The sequence below is a fragment of the Colletotrichum navitas genome, assembly GCF_030913465.1.
Source record: "Colletotrichum navitas strain CBS 125086 chromosome Unknown LY79scaffold_108, whole genome shotgun sequence".
In the NCBI taxonomy this organism is placed as follows: Eukaryota; Fungi; Ascomycota; class Sordariomycetes; order Glomerellales; family Glomerellaceae; genus Colletotrichum; species Colletotrichum navitas.
Window position 1 is genome coordinate 50338 of NW_026850654.1, and position 19528 is coordinate 69865.

General features: G+C 49.9%; 5 protein-coding genes across 5 annotated transcripts; 2 read left to right on the forward strand and 3 right to left on the reverse strand.

Annotated features, from left to right (window-relative positions):
* Positions 1-527: 527 nt before the first annotated feature.
* On the reverse strand, positions 528-7761 carry LY79DRAFT_527187 (non-ribosomal peptide synthetase; the record flags this gene model as incomplete). The annotated part of the gene is made up of 2 exons (XM_060555907.1): positions 528-7313; positions 7363-7761. The coding sequence occupies 2 exons, from the start codon at positions 7759-7761 to the stop codon at positions 528-530; spliced, it is 7185 nt and encodes a 2394-aa protein (XP_060408384.1).
* Positions 7762-9845: 2084 nt separating this feature from the next.
* LY79DRAFT_527202 (MFS transporter) lies at positions 9846-11623 on the forward strand (the record flags this gene model as incomplete). Its single annotated transcript, XM_060555909.1, has 2 exons — positions 9846-10226; positions 10283-11623. 2 exons carry the CDS (start codon positions 9846-9848, stop codon positions 11621-11623), a joined length of 1722 nt encoding a protein of 573 aa, XP_060408385.1.
* Positions 11624-12036: 413 nt separating this feature from the next.
* LY79DRAFT_527227 (Rhodanese-like domain-containing protein) lies at positions 12037-12573 on the forward strand (the record flags this gene model as incomplete). The annotated part of the gene is made up of 2 exons (XM_060555911.1): positions 12037-12151; positions 12224-12573. The coding sequence occupies 2 exons, from the start codon at positions 12037-12039 to the stop codon at positions 12571-12573; spliced, it is 465 nt and encodes a 154-aa protein (XP_060408386.1).
* Positions 12574-13293: 720 nt separating this feature from the next.
* Positions 13294-15252, reverse strand: LY79DRAFT_594430 (multicopper oxidase; the record flags this gene model as incomplete). Its single annotated transcript, XM_060561684.1, has 6 exons — positions 13294-13603; positions 13733-13917; positions 13980-14739; positions 14802-14929; positions 15037-15187; positions 15215-15252. 6 exons carry the CDS (start codon positions 15250-15252, stop codon positions 13294-13296), a joined length of 1572 nt encoding a protein of 523 aa, XP_060408387.1.
* Positions 15253-16988: 1736 nt separating this feature from the next.
* On the reverse strand, positions 16989-18370 carry LY79DRAFT_527224 (major facilitator superfamily transporter; the record flags this gene model as incomplete). Its single annotated transcript, XM_060555910.1, has 2 exons — positions 16989-17501; positions 17564-18370. The coding sequence occupies 2 exons, from the start codon at positions 18368-18370 to the stop codon at positions 16989-16991; spliced, it is 1320 nt and encodes a 439-aa protein (XP_060408388.1).
* Between the last annotated feature and the right edge of the window lie 1158 nt (positions 18371-19528).

The following is a 19528-nucleotide window of genomic DNA, read 5'->3' on the forward strand; positions in this document are numbered from 1 at the left end:
TCACTAGACGCTGGGCGAAAGAATACAATTCGACCCAATCATAAAACTGGTTTCACTTCCATCGCATCATAGCTTACAGCAGGCTTGGCAGTTAAACCAAGGAAAAGGCGGTATATCGTCCAAATCTAAGTAGGGCGTACCCAGGTTGTGATACCTGAACATGACTTGAAATAATCTAGAGAAGCAGACGATTGTATATTTAGAGAATTGCGACGATAATTTGATGATCTTCAACCTAAATATCGGAATTGTTGGTATCACGGGTGAGGTGACCTAGGTCCAGCCTTTTGACAGGGCAAAGCAGGAGTCTCTGATTGATATCTACTGTTGCCTGAAGAAGGGAAAATGGCGAAGAGGGGAAGAATCTGGTGATCCATATACAAGTGGGTTCTGCCCAGTATTCTGGTTACTCCGGATCTTATTCGTATTCTAACAGAAATAAGACTAAGCAAGAAGAACTAACTTGTATTAATCTATCCAGGAGGAAACCGTCACGTACAACAAGCGCTCCCCCCTAACACCATCCTTCACGCAACTTTTGTAATGTTGACTGAAGGACTTGGTGTCCGCAAAGGCGTAACTGTCAGCGGTATGGAAGCCTGTGACTTTGTATCGTTGTGAGCGTACCCCAGTCTCTTCGAATCCGCCGCTGCCTTGTTCCAGACTGGTGTGGTTGGCGTCCTTGCGAACATCTGTGCACTAGGGGACAATAGCGTAGGCCCGCTCGAGCTGTCGCCGTCCACGCTACTTGTCCTGCTAGACTTAATGTATCCAATGGCGACCAGATAATTCAGACTCTGCCTCAGAGCCTTCTTCACCGAATCCTGTTGCTCGAGTTGGTCTTCCATCGTCATCGAGCCTAGAGGCTGCCCGAGGTTGCCCCCCGAGTCATCAAGGAAGTGCAGCACCGGCCACAGCTTGTGCGTGGACCCTCGTGACTCAACCTCCTTATGAAGAGAATCTCGCCAAGAACTAGAGTCGGTCGGTTCTGCAAGGTTGTTTGTTTCTTGAATGACGATGTCCCAGAACTCTTCCATAGTCATGCCGTTGAGGATCTTCTTGACAACGGGGGTGGCTTCACCTAACCCACATTGAAAGCAGCTTTCCAACACTTTGTTGGCCACAAGATCGACCCCTGCTGCAGCAAGCCAGAAACCATGCTCATCATTGTTGTACAGGCCAATGTCCAGTGAACTGGCTGTAACTCGCCAAAGAAAATCGTCAGTGTTAGAAATGCCATCAGTGGAGCTGCCCATGATTAATCCAGGTTTCACGATGCTGACAAGAGGCCCGTAGCCAGCTCGGGCGAGTCGCTCTGCATACCGTGAAACCAGGATCTCAGCGACAAATTTCGTCTGGCTGTATGCTGGGTACGACTTGAGCTCTTTGGCTATTTCCAAGATGTTGTCTGGAGAAGTTGACAGGTGGCCTCCAGACACGTACGTCAAACTGACGGCCCGGGATGCTGTTGCTTGCGTCAATGCCGTCAAGATATTGACCGTGGAGAGTACGTTGGCTGGCGTCAATGCCTGGTAGTCTGCCACCCAGTTCACAACAGCTCCATTGTGGACCACCGCGTCAACCAAGTCGTCATCCATGCTTGTGCCGTCGAGGCGTGCCCAGTGCCTGTTTTCGAGACCGAGGCGTGGCATTGAAAGGTCTCCATGCCAAACCTCGATACGCTCGGAATAATCTTCCAGCCACCAAGTGCTGCTGCGAGCAAGAGACATGAGTCTCTCAGCCGCATGAGCAAAGCTTTGGCCTCTAACTAGAGCCACCACCTTGCGAGTCTTCGATCGTCCCAAAATCTGCGCCAGCAGTTGGTTTCCAAGAAATCCGGTTGCTCCCGTCAGCAAGATGACTTCGACAGGACTGAAACTTTGCCCTTCTGCTCTTGGTAGTGGAAGGGCTGCGAGGTTCCGATCATGCAGTTCTATATCGCGAAGCAAGTCGAGTTCCCCATCTTGAGAAGACATGTCTTGATCGTTGATGATTAATTGAGCAATGTCTCGAACGGTTGTTGCACTATCCATGAACTTCTGGATCGGTAAGCTGACATTGTAGGTCTTTCTAACAAATGTCGCAAGCGAGATAACCTGGATCGAGTCCATGCCAGCGTGGTATGGATTGAAGTTGTGACCGCGTAGGGATTCCGCATGCTGATGATCGCCTCCAGAAAGCAGATTGGCGAGCTTATCGCTAATCCGCACTGCAATTTGCTCATCAGCTCGCAAGATATCAGTCGCACCAAAATTTCTGTCGATGAACTGAGTCTCCGGTGTTTTGGTATTAATACATAGTGACGAGGCATACTGGCCAAGTGCACGTCGATCAAGCTTGCCCGTTGAGGTGAAAGGAATCATTTCGACGGCAGTTATGTGGGACGGGACCATGTAAGCGGGAAGAACCGAGGCAAGTTGCAGCTTGAGACGGTCAGAAAGTTTGTTAACAATGTCCTTCTTCTCGGCGAAGCCGTATGCTTGATTATCAAGTTGGACGAACGCAACCAGAGACTTTGTTGAATTGTTCGACAATAAGAAGGCGTCAACGACAACGGTGGAGTCTGAGGGCAGCAACTTTGCGAGTTGGTTTTCCACTTCCCCAGGCTCGATTCTCTGTCCACGAAGTTTGATTTGTGCATCTTTTCTTCCGAGGTAAGATATTGTGCCGTCAGAATTCAGCATGCCAAGATCACCAGTTTTGTACATCCTTCTGACAGCACTATTGGTTTCAAATTGCGCGATCCATGCCGGGTTCGCGATAAATGCCTTGTCTGTTTTACCCTGGTCACCAAGGTAGCAACGAGCAACGTTTGGGCCCTCGATGAGTATCTCGCCGATACTACCGATAGGTACCAGTATGTCATGGTTGTTTGGGTTGACGATCCAGATGAGAGAATTGACTCCGTGACCAATCGAATCTGTTTTGGAGGGTACATTGCTGAAATTGCTAGTTGTGCACACGCTGCCTTCACAAGGGCCATACGCATTGATGAGCTGGACTTGATCGGACCAACGTTGGATATTGTCGAGTGTCATGGCTTCACCGCCCATGCAGACAGTCTTCAGGCTGGAAAGGTCTCTAGGATCTAAGGTACGTGCGAACGACGGCGTAAAAAAGGCCCAATCTGCTTGAGAGTGCAAGATAAATGTAGCCAGATCGTTCATTCGCTCCTCATCAGACGGAATGCAGATGCATGCCCCAAGCACCAGGGAGTTGACAATCTCAATAATACTGACGTCGAAAACGTGGGCAGAAAACTGGAGGATCCGAGAGCTTTGGAACATTTGCATTGCAGCTGAATGTGCATATGCTGCCGAACACAATGTCTTATGCTCCTGAACAACTCCTTTGGGCTCGCCGGTGCTGCCAGAAGTGAAAAGAACAGTGGCGGCATTGTATGGCTGGACATCGGTGCTTGAAAATGGAGCGACTTCGAGTTCTTCCAGCCGGATGAACAGATTTGAATCGGCAATAACAACATGCGTAACCAGACTCGCGAACATGTTTGCGTTTGCAGCGGAAGCAATCACAACATTCGCAACGATGTTTTGTATGATGAAAGCTTTGCGCTCGGGAGGATGGGCCGGATCGAGTGGGACCATAGTACCGCCAGCTTTAAGGATGGCGAGCATCGAGACCACCGTATACATGGACTTTTCGAAACAGTACGCAACTTTCGTCTCTGGTCCAACATGTAGTTCTACGAGGACTCGAGCCAGCCGCGAAGCCATGATATCCAGCTCAGAGAAGGAAAGAACACCGTCCCAAGCAAATACAGCCTGGTCGTCTGGATGAGAGTGGCAATGTTCTTGGAACACGTGATGGACGCAGGAATCGACGGTTTGAGGAATCTTGTTGTTCCATTCTCGAATATCAGCAAGGTCCCGGGCCGTTGGCTGGTTGAATAAAGTTTCGATGCATTGGCTTCCAGTGGACACCAGAAAGTCCAAAGCCCTCTCGAAGTAATCAAGTAAGCGCTCCATTTGGACTGGTTCAAGATATTGAGTATCGTAGTTGACATTGAGAGACACGGTTTGTCGTCCAAGGTTGCACTCAAGCATGACGGCATGTGATCTGAATTTATCAAGATCTTGGGGCCTGTCACACTTGACGAAAGGACTACCGTTCATAGCCATGTCGACCTCTGGCTGGACGATCATCATGCTTTGGAAATCGCAGGCTGCCCGACATGCAGCATCGATACGGGAAATATTCTGTATGCCCATTTGCTCGTAAGGAATCATGCTGATGGTGCTCATCTGGATTTCCTCCAGAAACTCATGGATAGGCGTCTTACCATTGCATTTGACTCTCAAAGGCACAGTCGCAATGGTTGGGCCGACGACAGTCTCAATGCTGTCTAAGGCAGCATTCCTCCCAGAGGTGGTGATACCGAAAACGACATCTTCAGATCCACTGAACTGTGCTATTACAAGTGCCCAAGCTGCACGAAGTATAGTTGTGACTGTAACTCCGGTGCTTGGTGATGGGTGCGGCACGCTTCGGCAAGCGAAGGCAGAAGTGGTGATTTCCGAAGTCCTTGCAGTCAATAGTGGCTTCGGTGGAAACGAAGTGAACTCTCCTCCTTCAAATACCGAGCTCCAGTACCTGGAAGACGATTCTGCATGCATAGTCTTGAAGTATTTGATGAACGTGGAGAATGAGACCTCAACGGTCTTTAGAGCTCCGTGAAATGCAGCTCGGACTGCCTGCAAAGTGAGACCAACGGCGTGGCCATCAGTCACGGCATGGTGAACTGTCCAGACCATGGAAGAGGCGTTGCCATTCTCGGCGTAGATGATACCGAAGCGATTCAGTTGTGCCCCAAAATTGGAGGGTTGTCTTAAATCCATTTCGAGGTATTCTTGCAGGTTGAAACTCTCATTCCAGGCCAAGTTCTCTTGGATGACAACTTGAAGGATGCCAGAAGAAAGTGTGTCGACTAGTCGAGTACGGAGAATGCCATGAACTTGAGCCACTGACTCCCATGCCCTCTTCAATCTTGCGACATCAATTTCCACAGGAATTTGTATGACGTACTGCACCAGGTAAGAGTTGGATGTCGAGGTTGATAGAGCCATCAGCCCTTCTTGCAGCGGAGTACAGGGAAAGGCATCTTCGATGTCCTCGACAGAAATAGAGCATTCTTCGGCAATCTCTTTAAGGGTTTCTGAATAGCTCGAGTTGTCGCTGAGTAGTTCCAGCGGTTGAGCTCTGAGTGCAGCTCTTTTGCTCACGGTTGGAAGATGGGAAAGATCATGCAAAACAGGCGTTTTGAAGATCTGGGCTACAGTCAATTGCAGGCCCTTCCTCCGTGCAGCAGTGACCAGGCCAATAGCTGCAAGCGAATCCCCTCCTAGCCGGAAGAAATTGGCCGTAGTAGGGATCGCGGTTGACTGAACACCAAGCACATCTGCCCAGAGCTGTCGCATCAATCGAAGCTTATCTGTCTCCTCTTCATGTGCGGTCTTCTCAGTCTGGGCGACCGAGTAGAGTTGATCAGACGTAAGAGCTGCGAATTCCTGACGTAATCTCTTGACATCTGCTTTACCATTGGGGCTCAGAGGCAAGTAGTAGAGAGGGATGAAGATCGAAGGATGCATCCATGATGGAAGCGTTCGAGAGATCTCATCTTCGACTCTGGAGACTGCGTCCGTGAGTGGTTTGTACTGATGAGACATGATACAGGAAGAATGAGAGATTTCTTTCCTGGGGCATTTTTCGATGCAAACGAAGGCAACAAGAACTTTTGACGGAGGCTTGTTCCCATGGCTCGGTCTAGCGAGCACATCGACAACAACGTCTTTGGTGTTGAATGCAGCTCTCAAATGGTATTCGACCTCGGATGCCTCCAAACGCTGACCGGATATTTTGAGTTGATTGTCTTTTCGTCCTTCGAAATGTATGACACCGTTCTGGTCGAAGCGGCAAATGTCACCAGTCCGATAAAGCTTGGATCGTCGACCATGCTTGTTTAGGCTAGGGGAATTGCGAATGAAATCTCTGTTTGGCCCTTCGTTCTCTGCGTAGTTCAAGTAGCCCCTTGCAAGCTGTGGGCTTTCGAGAAGAAGCTCTCCAGGTGCCCCGATAGGAGAAAGACGACTGGGATCTTCTGGATCGGCAATCCAGCAGCGAGTCCCGACGCCGCGTCCAATAACACCTGCCTTTGCGGAGAGATGTAGTGGGTGCATGGTTGAAAAGACGGTGTTCTCAGTAGGACCATAGGCAGCAACAAGTTTGCGCCCAGAGGCCCATTTCTCGATGTTGTCTTGACCAATGGCTTCCCCGCCAAGGAGAACAGTCGTCAAACCAGGAACTTCGAACGGTTCAAGTAGTCGAATCACAGAAGGTGTGAAGAAAGCCCAGTTCACTTTCTTCTCTTGTATGACGGCTGCGATGTTGTTCAGTTTTTCATCTGCAGAAGGCACCACCACACATCCGCCAAAAGCGAGTGTAGTAAGAATCTCCGCAATGGATGCATCGAATGTATGGCGAGCATACTGAAGAGTTCTGGTATTCCGGCTGAAGCCGGTGGCGTTTCCGTGGCATGATACGGCGGCTGCGCAGGCAGAGTGATCTATCATCACTCCCTTGGGTTCACCTGTGCTTCCGGAGGTGAACATGATGTAGGCCAAGTTCCAAGGTCGCGGTGAGCACGGGTGCGGAAGTAATGAAGAAGCGGTTGACCGAATCCATGCCTCGTCCAAGGCAACCACGTTTTGCGAAATCTCGAGCAACCGTTTCTTGTGCTCTGTTGAACAAAGTATCAACTTCGGTCTTACTTGATCCAAAATGTAAGAAATGCGACTGGTGGGCTGAGAAGGGTCCAGGGGAACAAACGCGCCGGAAGCTTTGAGTACTGCCACAGTGGCAACCGTATTCCAGATGCTTTTTTCGAAGAAGAGGGCAACAGTGGACTCGGGACCAACACCCTGTTGGAAAAGCTCATGGGCAACCTTGTCTGAAGCCTCCCCTAACTCAGCGTATGACATTTTCCCGTCCCAAGCCTCGATCGCCGGGCTCAGGGGCTGTTCATGGACGTGTTTTTCGATCCACTGGTTCACGCATGTGTCGAAATGCTCAGGTACAGACTGGTTCCAATCAAGGCATTGCTGATAGTCACGCTCGTTCAACAGCTCGATTTCAGATAGCTGTGAGTAAGGTTGTGCGACAATGCCCTCCAGAACATGACGAAATGTGAAAAGAACGCGTTTAGCCTGCCAGTCAGAGCACCAAGATATTGTGTGTTCGCATTTCAAGAGTATTCCCTTCGTGAAGGCGTCCCAACTGGCGGTGAATAGGACCTCGACCTGGATTCTGTCAGATAAAGCGTTTATGGTGAAGCAATATGCGACTTACGTTTGAATCAATCATTTTTACGCTGTCCAGAGACGGAATAGCTGAGAACGTGTGAAGATCATCTTCAAGCTCAATGACCGACAAAGCGTGTCGGAATATAGTTTCCTCCTCCGACTGTGAGGGTTTGATACTGTCATGCTGTAGGAGTGTCACAACCCTTTCGCTTCGTGAAAGGTCTTTACTCCAACGTTCCCAGGCTATATCGCTGCCTTGGAAAATCAAGCTAGCGGAGTCGGCAGGCCAAAAGGCCTGCAAAGATATCGCGCAGGCGAGTCGTATAATTGCAGAGGCCGAACATCCAGCTTGTTTTTTGAGACTTTGAAATTGGTGATGATGAAAAAAAATAGTCTCCACGGACTTATAGTTCCGAGGATGGGGCAAATGAGTAGATGGTATCATTTTGTCACTCTGCTTATTATGCCGCAATAAGCCACGAAGAGAGCGAATTAGATATCGAGGCCACTCTTTCGGCGCAAGAAAACGATTGCAGGTATAGAGGAATATCAGAGGAGAAGAGGTCCCTTACGCAGAGAAAGAAGCAGCAGCTCGCCTCTTAAGTTGGGATCAATCCTTCACACACCACGAGCAATAAAGTCACTGCTCACATGGTAGACTTGCGCCAAGGGCATGCGGAGCACACCACTTCCCAAGCCCTCTCTTTCCTCTAGGATGAAAATTTCGTGGACAAGTCGATGTTAATGGCTGCTCATACGTATTGATCATGGCATTGGCTACAATTAGAAGCTCTGATTCGGTCACGGTAGGATTGATAATCGTAATATTGCCACCTGCCGCAATCCTTCATCACAGATGTCTTGTTACTTTCAGGGATTCAGCACGAGGAGGCACTTTCTCCAAGAAAGCTTGATCGCCGAAGTTCCAAGACAGGGCCTAGATCCATAGTCTAAAAGTTCGTCAGCTCGGCGGAGGTCCGCAAGGTTTATTCGACAAACCATTCGCAGGTATCTGTTTCTCACTTTAGAAACACACCACGGGGAAGACACCGGGAGCATTGAGGGCCAATCTAGACTCTTGCGTGTAATACTTTAGGGTTAAACAAAGTCTACAGTCTCCATAATAGTCAAGGGGTGGGTTGGGATGGTGATCCCATGAAGCCATATGATCATAACTTTCGGGCGAAGTGATGTGATGGAAGACAGGGAGGAGACAGGGGAGACAACATCTGACTTACGATCGTAATCCAATCCATGATTCACTCAAAACTACACGTCATCTATTCTGTAACCTCAAGATTTTCAAAAGCTGTCATTAGTAAAGATCCCCAGAAGACAGTAAAGCTTTTCAAACAGACTGAACATGCTGCTTAGACATGATGAATGTTGGCTGCATGTAAGACTGTAAGGCAGCCTTACGGATCGGCAGTGGCCGGTAGAAGCTGCAGTATGCACCAAAAGCGGAACTATTCTTCGATCTTGAGTCAGTAAGGCTGTTTTAGCAACTTGTATGAGAAACAGCGTCTGTTTTGCGGGCGTCGAAGCTGACCTGTCGTCTTACTGCTTATCGTTTCACAGGGTCGAGAAACACGAGCTATCACGAAGAATGGGCTGCCAACCGAAATGAGGACAAGAACACTTCCCAGTTGCCTAGAAATGTTCCTATCCGCCTTTGGCAGGTCGAGAAAAGGCTTCTTGGTCACATCAGGGAATCAATCCGATCCTATCATTCATTAGAAAGCTCGCTATGCCATCCTCGCATGCAATTCTATTGTGGCTGAGAATCCATGTTGTAGGATGAGACCCCTCCTAGGCGGCTTCCTATTGTGGTTGCTGATGCCTCGGGTGGTCCTTTTGTAGTGGATTCCAGTACACTATCTTCCCAGGCTTGAACCGCTGCGAGATAGGATTGTCGCCAAGAGGCGTGCAACCCTTGCGCGAGCCAATGGCGTCAAAGAGCGGGCAAGTTCTAGGCCAGCTACGCCTTAGCATACACTCAGCACCCATTATGCCTCAAGACACACCTAATCCCAGGAGTTGGTTCGCCAGGATACCCCATGCCTAGTAAAGGCGGTGCCTCCATCAGCAACTAGACCAGACAATGCAGGCAAACGAGGGCGACGGATATTGGACATGGCCCCACAGGTTCGTCCAGACTGCAGCCTCCGATTGATGTGGACCATCACCTACCTCGTCTTAGCACCAATGCTGCGGTGGAATTACCCAGTAGCCTGGGTTCCGGGTGGTCCATCCAAATGTGATAGGATTTCGCGATGTGGCACGTTTCCAGGCTAGATCATAATGATTGTGGATGTCTTTTGCCACGCACGCAATAGCGCAATACATCCTTTCGTTGTTTGCATGGCAGGGCTGAGACTTCTATGGCTGGCTCACAGTTTTCGTTTCGCCAAAGACCATTCATTACCAGTCTGGAAATTGCTATGTGGCATTTCTCCTTCAGTCATTCACTCTGGTCTATATTTCTTTTCTACATACAACCAACAGTCATTTTGCCTGACTCAATTCTCAATGACATCTATTCAGGAAGCAAAGGCAACCATGAGCAACCTGGATCTGAAAACCCTGCCTTCGTCGTCTCCCACCTGCTCAGACACTGGCTCTACTACTGAAGGGACGGCAGTCACGGTCGACGAGAAGGCTAGCAATGTTCTGAATTCCACCCAAGAAGCTAGTGATGCCAACGAAGCCGGCAACGCAGATGATGTTGACGACGCAGATGTTGAATATCCAAAAGGTCTTAGGCTGGCGTTGATCATTCTTGGGCTCGCCATGGCTGTATTCCTCGTCTTCTTGGACATGACCCTGATTGCAACCGCCATTCCTGCCATCACCAATCAGTTCAATTCTTTGCAGCATGTCGGATGGTATGGCTCCGCCTACATGCTCAGTGTAAGTCTGACAACCGTATTTCAATATCACATGGGTTTTGCTGATGGCTGCCACAGCTTTGCTCTTTTCAACTGGTCTACGGGAAGTGCTTTGAACTCTTCTCGCTCAAATGGACGTTCATGGTGGCTATCGCTTTCAGGGAAGTCGGCCTCGCAGTCTGTGGGAGCGCGCCAAACTCCATCGCCTTCATTGTCGGTCGGGCCATCACCGGTATTGGATGTAGTGGCATCATTATTGGTGCATGGGTTGTTCTTGCTCATTGTGTGCCTATCCGGAAACGCGCCGTCTACACTGGGTTCCTCGGCGCTTTTTCCGGAGTGGGTGGCATCATTGGACCGCTGATTTCTGGAGCTTTGACTGATAGCCACCTTTCCTGGAGGTGGGCTTTCTACGTCAGCATTCCGATTGGAGTCGCCACGATGGCACTGATCTGGTTCTGCTTCAGGCCCCCCCAACAACCTGAACAAGACAAGAACAAAACCCTCAAGCAGAAACTCATGGAGTTCGATGTACTCGGACTCTCCATCTTCTTCGCCTGCATGATCTGCTTGCTGCTGGCTCTTCAGTGGGGCGGCTCAGAGTATGCGTGGAACAGCGGCCCCATGATCGCGCTCCTCGTGGCTTTTGGCGTTCTTCTTGCCTGTTTCATCGGCGTGCAGACTTGGAAGGGAGATCAAGCAGCTCTGCCTCCACGCCTCATGAGGATGCGCAACGTCGCTTTCGCTTGCTTATATGCTGCTTGTATCGACGCAGCCTACTATACAGCAGACATTTGGCTCCCAATTTGGTTTCAGGCCATCAAGGGCGAGTCTGCCAGAGAATCTGGAATCAAGCTCGTCCCTTATGTCGGCGGCGAGGTTGTTGCCGCTTTGACAGCCGGCTATTTGGTCACCTTTACTGGATGGTACAACCCCTTCATGCTCATTGCCACAATTCTAGGATCCGTAGGCCTGGGACTGATGACAACTTTCGAAATCGATACCGGTCCCAGGGAATGGATTACATATCCCATTATAGCCGGAGTTGGTGTTGGGCTAGGATCGCAGCAGCCGATGATGGGTGTGCAATCAACTCTCGGCCTCTCCGACATCCCAGCAGCCACCGCTGCTGTCACATTGTTCCAGAACCTCGGGCCGGCTATTCTCATGTCTGTCGCCAACACCGTTTTTGCAAATGGTTTAACAAAACACCTCCACGTTACAGGTGGACTAAGCGGGCAGACGATTGCAGATATGGGAGCTACCAACCTCAAAACAATGATCCCTGAAGATCTGCTGCCCGCCGTCATCGAGGCTTATAATAAAGCACTCAGAGAAACTTTTAGGGTACCTATGGCTGTCGCTGTCATCTCTATCGTGGGCGTTGTGGGTATGAAATGGGAAAAGTTGCCTGCTTGAGTGTTGGTCGAATGTGACCCTAGATGGCGGCATAGTGTAGTACATACTGTGGGATTCGAGCTTTGGAAGATTTAGTAGACTGCACGCCGACGAGAGAGGAGGGCGAGAGGGTTCATAAAGTGTAAATTGAACATGGAAGACGTAGTACGACATTCGTCTTCGCCATGGAAAACCAATATGCCCGGAAGGGAAAGGCGGGCAAAGTGAGATTATGTAATACCTCCTAAGACAAGGATATGGCCTGTAATGCTTCCCTCCCTACCGGCAGCAGGGGGTGAAGTTGCCCCGCGTCCAAGCTCCCCCCAAAGTCCAGGCCTTCGCGATAAACTTTAGCCCGAGTTGCTTCAACGTCACATATCATTCCTTGGCTGATGAACGTCCTCGCCTCGCGACTTTACCATTCTGCGCGCACCATGGCGAGCATCGGAAATCTTCAGCGCATCACCGCCGACAAGCTCTCAACCATACTCCTGGCAGAACAGGCCGCAACCAACCCCTCAGTGGCCGTGGTCGACGTCCGCGACGATGGTCAGCCAGCCTTTCATCTCTGCCCATGAGGCGGTTGTGGGAAGATCTTGCTAATATTCTTCCTCCTAACAGATTATATCGGCGGCCACATAAAAGGCTGCATCCATATTCCTTCCCGCAGCCTCGAAGCTATGATGCCTACCCTCGTCCGTCGTCTGGAAGGCAAGAAGACCGTCATCTTCCATTGCGCTCTCTCCCAGCAGCGGGGACCCAGCGCCGCCCTTCGGTACCTTCGAGAATGCGAACGGATGAAAGCCACGAAAAATTCTTCGGAAACAGCCGACGAAACAACAAACACGGAACCGCCGACTGTCTTCGTCCTCGACCGTGGCTTCGTTGGCTGGCAAGAGGTATATGGCGAGGACGAGCGGCTGACCGAGGGATACAGAAAGGATCTCTGGAAAGATGGGTACTGGATGTGATGACCAAGGTGGTGAAAAAGAAAATTATAAAATGAGGTCACTCGGAGACTGGTACAAACTAAGGCATGTCAAGAGACAATGCAACTCAATGGACTCCGCAACAACGGGCCAGCACTGCCGCTTCCATCGTTCCCCGAAAGATTGTCGATCCGGTATGCCTCGTACCATAGGTGCAGGTTTAAAGTATTCGCCCACGCCAGCGATGCGTAAAGAGCCTTTCTCCTATCAGCCACACCTTCTCAGCCGTCGGAAGCGGGTGGGAGACAAGTTACAACGGCCCGAGTCCGAGAACGACAAGACGCCTCCGTGCATTGGCAAGAGCGAGAGAGGTGGCCAGCCTCTTCAATGTTTGTATTCACTACCAATAACATCGCTTAGATAAAAGCTGCCTTGAACCATGTTAGCTTTACCTGTTTCTGGCTCAATCGCTCGAAACCAAGCGCTTTCAACGCCACTTATGTTTGTAGCTCTATCCGAGTGATTAGCTATACAGGTATTGCTCTGATTATCGGGTGACATCCTTGAGGGTAATTAAAGCGATGTGAAACCGCCTGCCAATTATTCCAAATAAAGAATAAAAACAAAACATCGGCTAGGAATCCCGCAGAAGTAATTACTCCTCGGTATGCGAAGTTGAAAATATCCGCACCAAAGACTCATTCATGCATTGTCACGCCCGTCAAATCACTAACTAGCGAAGTCTCCTCGCAGGCAGTACTTTTATCGAAGTCCACTATCAAAAGGAAATGCGTTTGCGCCATTCAATTGCCTGTACTCATCCCAAGCCCGGCAAACCTCCCTTACATCGTCAGGAATTTTACTTTTCCGGACGGCCTTGGGCTTGACCAGAAAGTTGATGTAAAGTCCAACGCTGGCGTGCCAAGCAGTGTGACAGTGAAAGCTCCAGACCCCTGGGTTCTTCGCGTCGAACTGTACAACGAGATGGCCGTTGCGTCGGAGGAGTTCCGTGTCGGCGCGTGCCGGGTTCTTGGGGTAATCAATGGTCCCATTGTAAAATCCATCTGATTCGCTTAGGATTTGAAAGTCACCGCCATGGATATGCATGGGATGGATAGAGAAATTGTTGTTCATGATGACGCGAACGTGGCGGATTTCATCAGGGATGGTCGCCAGAATATGCTGAGGATCCTTGAGATACTCGTCGTTGCCGTCGGCCGCTTCAATATACAAGGGACGACTCCAGTCCGCCTTGAACGTCACATCGTTCATCAACCATTGGTGGTTGCCGCTGGCGTTCGCTCCAAAGGTGATGTTGTAGAGCAGGGTCAGGTCCGGCTTGGGGACGCTTTTCTTGTAGATTGGCTTCTTCTTAGGGAGGTCAGGCTGTAGAAAGAAGTCAGAGTTCATATAGATGTTGAAATATGCGATGGATGTATATGACTTACATCACCGCAGGTAGAAGAAAAGTCAGGGAGTGCCGAGACTGTTGTGGTTGCCGGAACTACCGTGGTTGGAGTTTCATCATAATAGATTGTACCGAGTGCTTCGGTGGTGTTGGTAGCAGCACATTGAATCCTCGTCCGCATGTAGTAAGATTGCTTGGGGTTTCCAGTGCCATTGACAAGGACTTCAGCTCTCATCCCAACACCGAGAATGATGTATTCCACTTGGTAAGGCTCGACAGGGACAAAGTCCATTGTGGTGACAGTGAGCGTGTGACCGTCGATGGAGAATATTTGCATGGCCTCGACACTGGTGTTGATAAGCCGAAGCTTATGAACCTTGCCGGACTTGAACCTGAGAGATGCGCGCTCGGCGTTGTTGGTGCAGGTTGTGTTCGCGGGTGCCAAGGAGCAGTTGTAGCTATTTTTTCCGTTGATCAGGTGATTATTCGACTTTGGGGCGTAAACGTTGGTATCATTGCTAGTCGAAATGGCATCCATTGCGACTGTATCGTAGGGATAGTGATAGTAGTCGGAAAGTGTAACAGGGCCGAGGTCAAAATCAAACTTGACATGAGACGGGCCGTAGATTATCAACGGACCCCAGAGACCCCCGCCATATTGCAGGGCGTGGTGTCCATGATACCACGTCGACCCATATGTGCTGGCCTTCCAGCGGTAAGTGAAGCTACCACCAGGCATAATAGGGCATTGGGTAATGCCACTAACTCCGTCCATGAGACCAGTCCCTTGTTGGTGAATGCTGAACTCAACGTTAGCATGAAGAGGAAGGATACCGTCGTATCCCTGGGCTACTGGACTCACCCATGCCAATGCATTGCGGTGCCTTCCTCTGGATCCGTGATGTTGTTGTGAACGGTAACCTCCACCATATCACCCCAATTGGCCTCTAAAAGGGGCCCGGGAAACTGTCCATTGACAGTAAGTAAAGTCTGTTCTGCACGTTTTGGGAGTATTTAGCCAGTGAACTGGAATTCATAGCCTAGTGTTACCGCTCCGGGGGTGTAAGCCGGCGGATCCTGTCATCGATGCAACGTACCAAATCCATCTGGGGCCAGAACCGCCCTTTGAATCGTCCATTCGTATCTCCGTGTGACACCAGTGGTAGGCACGTCGTCAGGGTTAGTCTCGCATGTCCGGCTGCCCCACGGGGGATCTGCTTTTCTGCCGTCCGTTCCGACTCCAAGATACTGAGGCAGACATGCTTGGGGTGTTACTGTCTTTGAGACAGTTGCTGTTTCTCCAGAGGTGGCATATACGGTCTGTGAGAGACCAAACAAAAGGCCGCACAGCCTGACGTTCCTTACTCTCTGTTAGCGTTGACGAAAACGGCTCTCGATGTGTTCGGTACCTGAAGACAGTTGACGCCGGCGGCTTCATGTCAGGGTATATCTAAAGAGAAGTGAAAGAAATTGGGGGTTGTCAGACAGGACCGACAGATCAAGAGGGTTGAACTTGATGCCAATCCCGGACTTATAAGCCAACAGTCTCCACCAGGCATCATTACCTTCATTCTTAGTCTTCCAGATGACCCTCCGAGAAACTTTCGAAGAGATTGGACGGCCGGCAACATTCAATCACCCAAGCGTATAGGGCTAGTTTATGACAGGACTCAAGGTAAACGCTAAGCTGAAGGCAAAAAGCAGAGAGTCGGAATCCAAGGGTCGCATATCCTTTCCGACTTGGCATGTTCAGGGCTAGCCGATCAGTTTGGGTTAAACGTTGAACGAGCTAGGCTTGCATGTGGCTTGAAGCTGAGTTGCCATTAGTCCAAAAGTCGCCGCAGGCAGTCAACGCCACGATACTTGAGACCTCCTGGTTGCCATGCGCCACTAGACCCCTAGCCTCTATTCTCCTGGTACGCTTGTCTGGTACATTCTGTTCAAGTTTGAGGGTTCTGTAAATTCTTTGTTTCGGATTCACATGTTGCCAAGTAGCGTGGTTGTCCATTTTGGTATACTGTCTGACTCTCAGTATAAGCTACTGCCGGCTTTGCTATTAAGTAAGTCAGCGTCGCAGTATTCCGCCATTGTAGAAATCTGGTTAATTGATCTTTCAGTTGAGACTGTCTGGCTTTAATTAACTGGCGTCGCGACGCACATGGCCGCATCGAGAGCCGTGGAATGAACTAGACTGACTAGAACAAGTCGAGCGAGTCCATACGTAGCGAATCATATTTGGCAAATTGGAATCGCCGCAAAGGAACTAAGGGAGAAGCTAGACAAATGTTGCCTGTCTAATTAGTTTACATTCCGCTTAATCTTTAAGGCCGGGCCAGGGTTGCAGAATCCCGAACGATGTGGGTAACCTTGCACATTATTAGATGAACCATGACCTCTAATTGGGTCTCTGCTGCATGCAGTTGGTTCATTCAATGTCGCCGAAGAATTCTAGGCCATAATGAAAGCGCCAAGCTCAAAGCAGTTCGACGGTATGCAGAGTTGGAAACAAGTCGATTTAAGTCGACTTATTTCCAACCCTGAGGGTATGCTAGCGATAATTAGGGACAGGCTATAATAGTCCAATGTCGTCTGGTCTGATAGGGCTGAGAATCCACTATTACACTCAATGCGACATCATCTCCTAGATGCGTGTGGAAACCGAAACCAGGCTAGTGTGCTTGGATGTATTTTCAGCCCTGATAGGCGGGCATACAATATGCAACAGGGGAAAGTCTCCGAAACATGCAAAGCGACCTTCTACCGAGGGTCACCAGAGTGCCACCATCAGACCTTGCTTAGACTTCTTTGGAGATTGTTGCAACTTCGAGTAAAACTGACTATTGCATGCCCACTATTTGTTATGTATTTAAGCTACCTACGAATACAATACGTCACCCGATATAGATAACCGGATTTGAGATATTCGCTGTTACTTAGCATGGTTTGCGACAGTTGTCTGGCGAGTGGACTTGAATAACGAAGAAGAAACGGGGAAGCGATGACAAGGACCAAAGCGCCGGCCAATGCTGTTTTTTTATGAAACCAGGTTTTAAATACGCCAGAATTGCTTCAGACCAACCTGCTTGATCTTTGCCATTGCAACAAGCAGGCCACCCAACAGCATGGATGCGCCAGCAAATATCTGTGCATACGTGTAATCGCCATGGTTGATATCAACGAGACTTCCCCCGATAGGGGATCCAACCAGACAGGCAAAGCTGACAATGGTGAAAACCATGCCAATTCTCACACCAAGCTTGGACATGTCGGATGTGACCTCGCCCATGGACGCGGTAAACAGCGTCTGCACTGCGTTGGCCGTGAAAGCGTAGGCGATGACCCAGACATAGAGCCCAGCAGTCGAGCTTACAGCACTCCACGCAAAGAGATTGAGGCTGCTGAGGAGCAGGGAGATGACTAGTGTTCTCAAAGGTCGTATGCTCTTGTCGGCGATGAACGGCGGAATCAATCTCCCAATGATTCCCACGGCTGACATGACAATGAGAACTGTCAGAGTTTCGTTTGGTTGAAGCTTTAGCTTGTCGCGACCGAAATTGGGGACCTTGTACAGAGTCAGCTGTTGATCCGCAAGATGCTCACAGAAGCAGTTTTGCAAGTACATACGTAGTAGTATGCAAAGTAGACACCTAAAAGGGCAAAAAACATGCCAATTGTAAAAAGCAGGTACGGCAGCTCCTTGAAAGCTGACAGTTCCAATAGAGGTCCCCCTTTGCGCGTAGCCGCCTTGGGCCGAGCGATGAGAAAGATGACGATACTGTCAGCGAGAATCAGGAAACCCATCGTACGAAGCGTCCACTGATGGCCCGGTTTTTCAATCATCTGGCGTGCAATGACGGTAAACAGGACTGCGCCGATAGGGGCACCGCATGAGCTGATTCCAAGAGCCAGGCCTCGCTTCTTGGTGAAGTATTGCGAGACCAACCAGACAAGGCCTGTAAAGTGCATCCCGTTGCCGATGCCAGTGGCGATGCCTTGCGAGAGCAGAAATTGCCAGTATTGACTGGCAAACGAAGCTGCGAAGACACCTCCGATTTGAAAGACGAACCCCACGATCAATGTGATTCTAAAGTGCCCAGCATCGATGAGCCTGCCGCTGACCGTTCCCAAGAGGAAAAGAAGGAATATCTGCATTGATCCGATCCATGAGATGTCTCTGTCGGTGACAGTGTCCGGCAGAATAGTACGATAGTGTGCTTGAAAGACACCAAAGGCCGTGATGAAGCCAAAGCCATCCAATACAAGGAGGAAAGCCGCAACGACCTGAAGCCAGCCCTGGAGACCGCCATCAGGCCCTTCAGGTGCCTGATAGACAAGTTGTTTCTCTTCTTCATTGACGTCTGGCGACGGTTGGTGAATCTCCGAAAGCACTTGGCTCCGGGTGGTCGCTCGACCTTCTTCGCTGCTCCCCATGCTTATTTGGTTGAAGGTTGTAGGTATTGCTGAAGAGACCCTCGACAAATGACGGCTGAGAAACGTTGTCGTAATTTCCCTCTTGAATGATCTGGGTAAGAAGGGTTGAGTTCCTGACGTGTCAAATAGATCGGATACGTCAAGTCAACTGCAAAGAAGTCTGCAAAATTGGAGATGACTATTGAAAGTTGGTTTGGTTGGAATTGGAACTGGTTACCTCGACTCTCTTGAGAGGGTAGCCAGGACTTCATGTCGACAAATAGTAAAGATGACAGGGGAAGTTACACTTAGCCATTGGGTCCTATACGACAAGTGAAACCACTGCAAAAGTCTCCGAACGCGGCTCACCCCACAGTGCCTTGCTGGCGTTGCTGAAGAATGAATGCTAGCTCAGCCCCAGGGCAGAGGACGCACTACAGAATACGACCTGAAGGCGATAATAATAATCGTGTTACGGCGAATTATGCGATGAATCTTGGCGTACTTAGACTTGGCATACTAGTCATGGCCGCGTTGTAGCATCCCGTGGCTGACATGCTGCAACAATTGCTGCACCAACTGTGCTGGGTTAGACCTAGCTTTGCTTCTTGGTTGAGCTTTCCACGCTAAATTTAGGGTAGTTGATCTGGCTTAGCGCAGATCAGCCCGCAGGCGCTAGATGCCAAGTGCAAACCAACGATACCTGATCTACTCCCGTATGGGTTTTGTCTTGCTAGGTCAAGCCATGTTCAGCCCAGAATGACGTTTAGGGCTCGGTCGTCTCGCGGTCTTGGCGAAATGGTTGACGTTTGCGTTCAAGATGCCAAGAGTAACGACTTATACCCACTGCAGCGGTACGCCAGGTGCTTGGCGTGTCGTCCTACTACACGAGGCAAGACAATACCGGTACCTTTGCATCACGACTCAGGCTTGGCGCTTCTATATTGTTCTACCGAGTCCACTAAATTTTACAAAAATACAGTATAGGCTTGTTCCAGAGTTGTACTGTCGCTGCATGAAGGCACGGCTACTTTGCGTAACGATGCACGCCCACCGCCTAAACGGGAAAATCTTGGCTTGCTTGTGTGGGCTCAGCTCAAACGCCACAGCTCTCAGCCATTCGAACCTGGATATCGACCATGGGAAAGTTTCCGGGTAGTCTTCGAATCAAATGCGTTC